At 45.8% G+C, this 7,951-nt stretch overlaps 1 protein-coding gene across 2 annotated transcripts in view; it reads right to left on the bottom strand.

Annotated features, from left to right (window-relative positions):
• Positions 1 to 6,135: 6,135 nt before the first annotated feature.
• ST7 (suppression of tumorigenicity 7) overlaps positions 6,136 to 7,951 on the bottom strand; it is a 145,379-nt gene continuing 143,563 nt past the window's right edge. For both annotated transcript variants that reach the window (XM_088523668.1, XM_088523673.1), the window contains exon 15: positions 6,136 to 6,463. In XM_088523668.1, the coding sequence (XP_088379794.1) occupies positions 6,368 to 6,463 (96 nt within the window). In that variant the 3' untranslated portion in view covers positions 6,136 to 6,367. The remainder of the gene's footprint in view (positions 6,464 to 7,951) is intronic.

The following is a 7,951-nucleotide window of genomic DNA, read 5'->3' as shown; positions in this document are numbered from 1 at the left end:
AAGACTGAAAAATTCACCCACCTTCACCTTACATTAAATTGTAGGGCTAGATGTGAGCCCAGTTGCTTAAATTTTAATTTTATCAATATAAGAATTGGTCTAGAAATAAGTTATTTTCTGATAGAATGCTGTTTTAAATTGTCATTTCTCTGGACTGAGAACGCTATTCAGTTTGTGCCCATTGCTTCCTGGCCTTTCCCTGGGCACCACTGAGACGAGCCTGGGCACCACGAGAGAAGACTCGGCCGTCTCTGCTTCCCCCCAGCTGTCCACAGAGGTGTTTATTCACAGAGAGCAGGAGCCCCGGCGCCATCTCTTCTCCGGGCCGAGCAGGCCCAGCTCTTGCGGCCTCTCCAGGCAGGGCAGATGCTCCCAGCCCCTAATCATGGCCCTTCGCTGCACCTGCTCCAGGAGGCCCGAGCCCCGGGCCCAGTCCTCCAGCCATGGCCTCCCAAGTGCTGAGGAGTGGGCAAGGCTTCCCTCCCTCACACCACTGATGCTGCTGCTCCTGGTGCGTCCAGAAGGCCATTTGCCACCATTGCCACGAGGATGTGTTGCTGAACTTCACAACATTCCCAGGTACCTGCTTCTTCGGCTCGATGAGACCATTCCGACAGGCAGCACCACCACAGGGGAGATCAGCGGTTCCTCCCAAGGCCATGGTGTCTGCAAACGTGCTGAGGGTGCGCTCTGTGCCATCACCCACTGCAGCCACCAAGATGGGACCCTGTACTGGCCCCAGTAGCAATCCCTGGGGCACGCTGCTGCTAGTGGCCTCTCGCTCGACTTTGTGCCACTGATCACACCTCCTTTGAGCCCAGCAGGTCAGTCCCTCTCCAAGCCACCTCACCGCCACCTACCTCGCCTGCACTTCTTCAGGTTCTCTAGGAGGATATTAGGGGAGACAGCATTGAAAGCCTTACGGAAGGCAAGATGAATACTATCCCCTGCTCTCCCCTTGGCCACAGTATTGGTCACTTTATAATAGGAGGCTCTCAGGTTGGTCAAATCCCATTTTTCCCTCATAAATCCATACTGACTTTTCTCATCCACCTGATTAGCCTTAAAGTGTATGGACATGGTTTCCAGGGTACTGCATCAGCAACCAAAGAGAGATGACTGGCCTGTATTTCCCTGGCTCCTCCTCTTGCCCTTCCTGGAGGTAGGAGGGACAGTTGCTCTCCCATTCTCAAGAACCCTCTGGTTGTCATGACCTTTCAAAGATAATCAAGAAAGATTTGCAGTGACTTTGGCCAACTCCATCAACACTTGTGGGTGCATCTCATCAGGATCCAGTGACTTGTGTCTGTCCAGTTTGTTTAAATATTCCCTAGTCTGATCTTTCTCCACGGGGGTAAGTCTTCGTTGCCCCAGACTTGTCCTCTGGTCTCAACGGTCTGGGATTCCTGAACGTTGATCGTAGCAGTAAAGACCAAGGAGAAGAAAGCACTGAGAACTTCAATCTTTTCCATGTCTTCCGTCACCAGGCCCTCTACCCCTTTCAGCAGTGGGTTCACATTCTCCCTAGGCTTTCGTTTGCTGCTGGTTTACTTACAGAATGTTTCCCTTCACATTCCTCATTAGATTCAACCTGCCCCTTGTTCCCTGGTGATGTGAAGGATTTGTTCTGGTCTCCTAAATCTGAGACAAGCCAGAGCTTCTGCCTTCTGCAGCTCAAGTATTTCAGGAGTCAGGAGTATGGACAGGAAAGCTAGCTGTCTTGCACAAAAGACTGCCCAGCAGGTCGAATTTCATAGTCAAGCACAAGCGCCATGTTCCTCCTAAGCTGTAGGAGGAACAATATAGGAAAGAGAAGGGAAGGGAAGGGAAAGGAAGGGAAAGGAAAAGGCAAGACCACAAAACCAGTGTTTCTCCAGAAGAAAATGACATATTTTTTATAGTGCATTGGATGCATGACCATCAGCTGAGCTGGCCAGTTACCTATTTATGGTTTTTGCTGTATTTATATGAATAGAAAAAAAGAGCTCAAGATGGGCTTCTTCAAGCTATAAGGATTTCTGCTGCATTTTCCAGGAAGAAAGCACTCCCCAGAGCTTTTGCCCTTTCTTCGTGGGAAGAGATGTTGCCAATCATAAATATTACTAGGAAAGCTGTCTGACCTTTTGCTAATTAAAAAGAAAGAAGACACAGAACTCGAGCAAGGCAAATTAAATCATTCTGTATCTTACACTATGAAATAGATTTCTACATATTCATGAAGAAGGAATAGCTCTCCCTAGCTAGACAATTTAATGTCAGAAATAGATATGAGGTGAGGCAAAAACTTGTAGGAATTTTTTGAAATATGCAGTCCAATTTTCTTGAGGGAATTCCCTTTCCTTTTGGTGCATGAAATCAAAATTTAACAGCTCTCTAAAATGCTTCCGGCCAGCCAAATATCCTGAGACTATTCCCTCCCCACCATTTTAACCAACTTCAGAATTAAAAGTGTGTTGAACTGTTTTAGGAGAAGACTCAAGAAAAGTGCATTTTTTTTTTTAGCCTGTGGAAAACAGGGAGCCTTTAAGAATGAGCTTGTCAAATGTTAAGTCATTTCTATGTTGCAGCTAAAGGAATTGCTGTGCTTCTTCCCTCTGTCACTCCCCAATAAATTGAGCACCTAAATCCAACAGGTCTGACTCTCCCTGTCTCTGCACAACTGTCCTTGATGGCTTTAATTAGAAATAGAATAATTAAACACCTGTTTCTGGGGCTGTGCTTAGCTGCTGCAGTGCAACCGAGCAGGCTCCAGCCTGGCTCTCACGGGCTCCAGGCTGGGAGCAATGCTTTGCACCTGGCTTCTCTCAAAGTACAGCACATGCTGGCAAGGAAGCAAGCGCATTTTACTATGGATTAGCACTAGGGAAGGGCACATTTCAGCCCTTGGGTTGAAAGCAGGGAAGGCTTTTGCCAGGGAAGAATTAACTGCTCTCAATCTAGCATGGAAGAAAGCATCTTTTGCTAGCCCCGACGTGGAGCTCCCGAGGCCACGAGGCACCTGTGAACCACACTGAACAAGCCAACACGTGGTTCACCCCATCTTATTAGCAGGGGCTACTGCCTTCCTGAAAGCAATGCATTTCTGAGGGCAGGGAGGAGCTGTGGACACCTCCCGCAGCCGCAGGCTCCTCTGGCTGCCTCAGATGGCCTCACGCTGTTCGCTGAGCGGCAGCAGCGCTCTGGGGCCTGTGGTCGCAAACAGGGATCTTTTTTGTACAGTAGCTTATTGAGCTTCATTATATGGATGATGTTAGATCATAACATAAAATCTTCTTTTCCACTGCTGGTGGTGTCAGAGAGGTGGCAGTGTATGAACTGCCAGCAGGTTTTCCTCCTTTGCTCCCGCAGTCCCTCTTGCAAAGCCTGTTCCCCGGGCAGCAGGGATGCTGCGGGTGCCCCGTGTGAAGCCGAGCAGCACTTGGGCTCCAGCCCCAGCCAAGGTCCCCGCTGCTGTCTGCAATGTAGGAAAACGGAAATTTTCCTTGTTTCTAGTGGGGTAAGGACTTGCCTGACATCTGCTCAAAAATGTATTTGGCATTGACGCTTACTTAGCCCAAAGGCTGAACCGAACCCCCAGAGTGAAGGACAGTCTCCCTGCAGGAGTAGCACTCATCTCTTCCAAGAAAACTCGTCTTGGAGTGGCTGCAAATCCTACTTGGCCCTACCTGGCCAAGGGTTTCTCCTTTCGCTCCTTTTTTGTTTTGTGCAGCTTCTAATGGAAAGAGATACTGTGACCAGCTTGTCTTTACAGAAAAAGGAATTTTGAGAATTTTGAGTTTAGAAGTTCCCCCTCCATACACTTACAAACTAAAGATTTGTGTGAGCTACTGTCTGAGCCAGCTTTCCACAGTGTTCATCTCTGTGTTTAGCCAGAGGCTTCCTATGATTATGATCACGGGCTGCATCCTCCTTTTGATCTACGCGATACTTCACAAGAAACATGTCAGAAGCACTCAAGCCTAAGGCAACCAGCTCTGCCCAAAGAGAAAGAAAACTCTTTTGTCTGACTTGCATAGTCTCACAGATGCCTAAAATTATCATTAAAACTGAGAAGATCTTCCTAGATAAAATCCATTGCTCAAGAGTGTGTGTAAGAGAGATTGACACTACAAACAGTAGAAACAGAATTGCATATTTTTGTGTTCCTATAGTTCACTGTAGCAAAAGGGAAGGATTTGATTCTTCAAAGGAGCTAAGATTTTTTTATTATTATTATTTAGATTATGACAGACTATTTCAACACAGATAATAATTTACATCATTTCATCTTCTAAGAGCAGGCTAATATAGCGCCTTAATTGTTGACAAGCACAGCCTGTTGTGCTTATGTGCTGGTATGCAAGCACATTTACATATTAAGACTGTTAATCACAGCAGATGATTGTTGAATTTTTGGCTATATATACAGTAAATGGGCGAGTTTTTTGAGGTGGCTGGGAAGAAGGAACACAAAAGAATGTATGATCCAAGAGGTGAGGATGCCCAATCCTCCTGATCTTTCCAAGCCCTCAGTAATTCTGACAGCCGCCTTGTTGGGCAGACGGGTATCATTACTCCTCCTTTTCCAGCTAGAGACATACAGGAACAGCGCTTTAAAGGTGGTCCCTGGGGCTACAGCAATTCAGATGCAAAGCTGGGAATATAAATATTGGTCCATTTCCCACTGCCACATGCTGTCCACTAGCATTTCTCTACCTGTAATCTTATGCCATATCCTGCATTAAATGTAAGCCATACTTATTTCAAAAAATTGCTTTGCAGGGATAATGGCCAGAGCTAATAAACCTGTCTGGAAATCCCAGCAGCGACCTCACTAGTCACCTCACTAGTTTTACTATCTAGCTGTGGGGCGCTCTGCTTTCCTGCCTTCTCCCTCAGGTCTCATCCTAACGGCTGATTCCTCTTGCTGTGGAGATGGCATTTTGCTCCTAGCACAGCAGACGTTGCTTTAGTGCAGTGCCCTACTAATTTAGGCAAAACCTTTCTCCTGTCCAGACATACCACAAGAGCAAAAAAAAAAAAAAAAGGGCAACTCATCAATGTCGCTGTAAAGAAACATTATCTTTTTTACACCAGCTCTGTCATATCTGCATTGATAAATAAACTTACCTCCTGGTAATCGCAGACTCTTAGGCTAGACAGCACTTCTAAACAACAGAAAATCCTTTGACACTGCATATTTCAAAGTTTAGCTGGCAAAGTGGCATCTTCTTTCTGCTGTACCAATGCCACACTTGAGGGAAGAGTGGAAAAAAAATTTCTGATGGATATAGAGGGCTGTAGTTTCAGTTTTGACAGTTAAGAGCACTTGCTTCAACTTCGAGATCAAATCCCCCATCTTAGCACTGGGTCCATACATCGGCAGGAATGTCTATGGGAAGTAAAGTTTAGACTTTCCACTTACAGTGGCAAGGTTAAAACTGAAGACGGTGTCTAAGTCTCTCAGAGCACAAGGATATCATTTCCTGGTGTAAGTCTGCTGACAAAACACCATGCTATTAACTATGAATGAACTGATACCTGTTTTGTTAATGAACTTCTCGTCTCAAGCAATAAACATTTTATAATGCTGATGATTTATCATTGGAAAAAAATACCTGCTTTTTTGAACTTGAGAGGTACTAATAATTCAGTAAAAACTGAGCAAGAAAGACATAAAAGCATGAATGGAATCACCACACTTTACAGACAAATTTGTCATCAATTCTCTGCCATAACCTATGCTGTGTTCTGCAAATGGCCAAAGCATAAAGCTTCTGCAGTTACTTGAGATAGGGCAGTGAAGTTTGTGGACTAGTTGAAAATTCAAATAAGGACAAAACTTATTTGCAGGGGACGGAATCAGAAGCCCAATGTACCATCCAAATCACCTAGAGAGCCCAAAGCTGCTCTAAGCAAGAGCTCTGAGTGTCCAGAAACCTTGTCTAGACTGTGCGTAGTGGCGAGGGCTTCACCCTAGCTGAACTCTTTAATGAAACGCAGCGAGGCTGTTGCTTTAAATTACAAAGTTCTTTGTGCTGCTTCGTTAACTGAACGGAGAGCCAAGCCCTACTGCGGTGAGGCAGATACACCAGACAGATGTTTAAGAACACAAAATACAATTACAGCTTTGAAGAAGAAGCCAAAAGACAGCAATGCTGCAATACACAAAAGTTTATTTTTAAGTTTTTTCTTTTCTGAAGGCAAAATATAATAGAACCTAACATCAATGTATTTTGTACAACAAAACAGTTTTTATATGAGAACAGACAATCCATGAAGAGTTTTTAAGTCATAGAACTGCTTCCCTTTTTTTTATCATGCTTTCTTGTGGTCAACAGCACGTTGGCACAGAAGATGTCATGGCAGTCGGGCAGAGGGTGCTCCCTCAGATCCTCGTTAGCTGGTGCCACAGACTAGAAGGCAGGATACTTTCGACCTTTTCCATCACAAAATTTAAAGGAGCAAAGAGGGTGCTGAGAAACTGCAAAGAAATCAGAGACACATTCATATCAGAATGCAGCAGACAGTAAGCCTCAAGAGAAAGCTGTCCATCAAGGCAAAAAACTTGCTGCGTTCCTCCATGAAGTCCTCCATCATGATAAAAGTTAACTAATTAAAGCACGAAGCCTTCCTGCCAAATTCTGAACCTTGCATATACACATATTTCTGGATTTTGTAGTCACGCAAACAAGGGACCATTTTTGCAAAGATAAATGTAATGGAAACTACACAGAAGCTTTCACATGACTCATATACTTGATCCAGGCTTAGTCCTGGAAGCTCAGCCCCGAAGCTACCCAGTTAAAAGACAGCCATGTCCTGAAGTCACGCCATCTCTAAGACACAAAATAAGTGTCTTCAGATTCAGATTTAAAACCTGTAGATCTGTGTTATCTACAGAGCTGCTCTATCCACTGACAGCTCTGCTATAGGCACTGAAGCATCACTATCTCAAATTTATTTTAACCTCCTCCTCCCACTGCAAAGCAGAATCTGTCGCCCTGCAAGAAGTTTCAATATCCTAATGTAATGACTGATATGTGCTACAGAATTAAGTGAATGCAGATCATTTTATCGAAGGAAAAACAACATTGCCAGCAAAGTGCTGAAGTACTTGGTCTACAAAATGTATTTAACCTCATGTACAAAGCCTGGCTCCAGTGAAGACGCAGGGGCCCCTGCACCTGAGGCGAGTGGCTCAGGATGCCACCTTCGGTACGAGTCTCCCTGAGGGACGCGCGCCCGCAGCGCCCACGTTACCTTCTCACTGCTACCTCCTGCTCTGCGGTGACACACTCAGTCACAGGGCCGAGAGCCGCTGCTGCGCAGAGCCACCCAGAACCCCAGGAACTGCGAGGGCTCCTCCCAAAGGGAGAGCGAGGCCAGGCCTGTCCCCCAGTGCTGTGGGGCATGGAAAGCTCCTCTCAGCCCACTGCCTTCCAGCACATCTAGTGCAGGGCCTGGTACCAGCTGCAACGCTGCTGAGCCAGCACTGCGCATGGCACTTGGTGCTCGCATCCCCAAACATCCCAGAATCCCAGAATGGTTGAGGTTGGAAGGGACCTCTAAAGATCATCTAGTCCAACCCTCCTGCACACGCAGGGTCACCTAGAGCATGTGGCACAGGGTGGCATCCAGGCGGGTTCATCACCGGCAGCTTTTGTTAGGCTTTTGGCCTTTCCATTTGACATGGACAGTTTCTTACATAGAGCAAAATAAACAGCACCAGCAGTAGAGAAGAAAGCAAGGTGGCAGTTACTGATGGCAGAGCTGCAAAAAGTCTTCTCTATTTTAAAAGAAATCTATCAGCTTGGTTATTCCAAGGCTGGAAGAGAGTGGATTTCTGGGAGCACCTCTGAATATTCCTGTTTCCTGTTTCACACAGAAAGTGTATCTTTTTAAACTTTTCCATTGCATGGCCAGTATCTGCATGGAGGAACTGACTATTTATTGCTCAGTCCCTCTGATC

This window comes from Tinamus guttatus, unplaced genomic scaffold (genome assembly GCF_059628265.1).
Source record: "Tinamus guttatus ecotype Peru unplaced genomic scaffold, ASM5962826v1 Tinamus_guttatus_pri_ptg000018l, whole genome shotgun sequence".
Lineage (NCBI taxonomy): Eukaryota > Metazoa > Chordata > Aves > Tinamiformes > Tinamidae > Tinamus > Tinamus guttatus.
The sequence above is the reverse complement of the archived record's forward strand: the minus strand, read 5'-3'. Positions and strand labels throughout refer to the sequence as shown.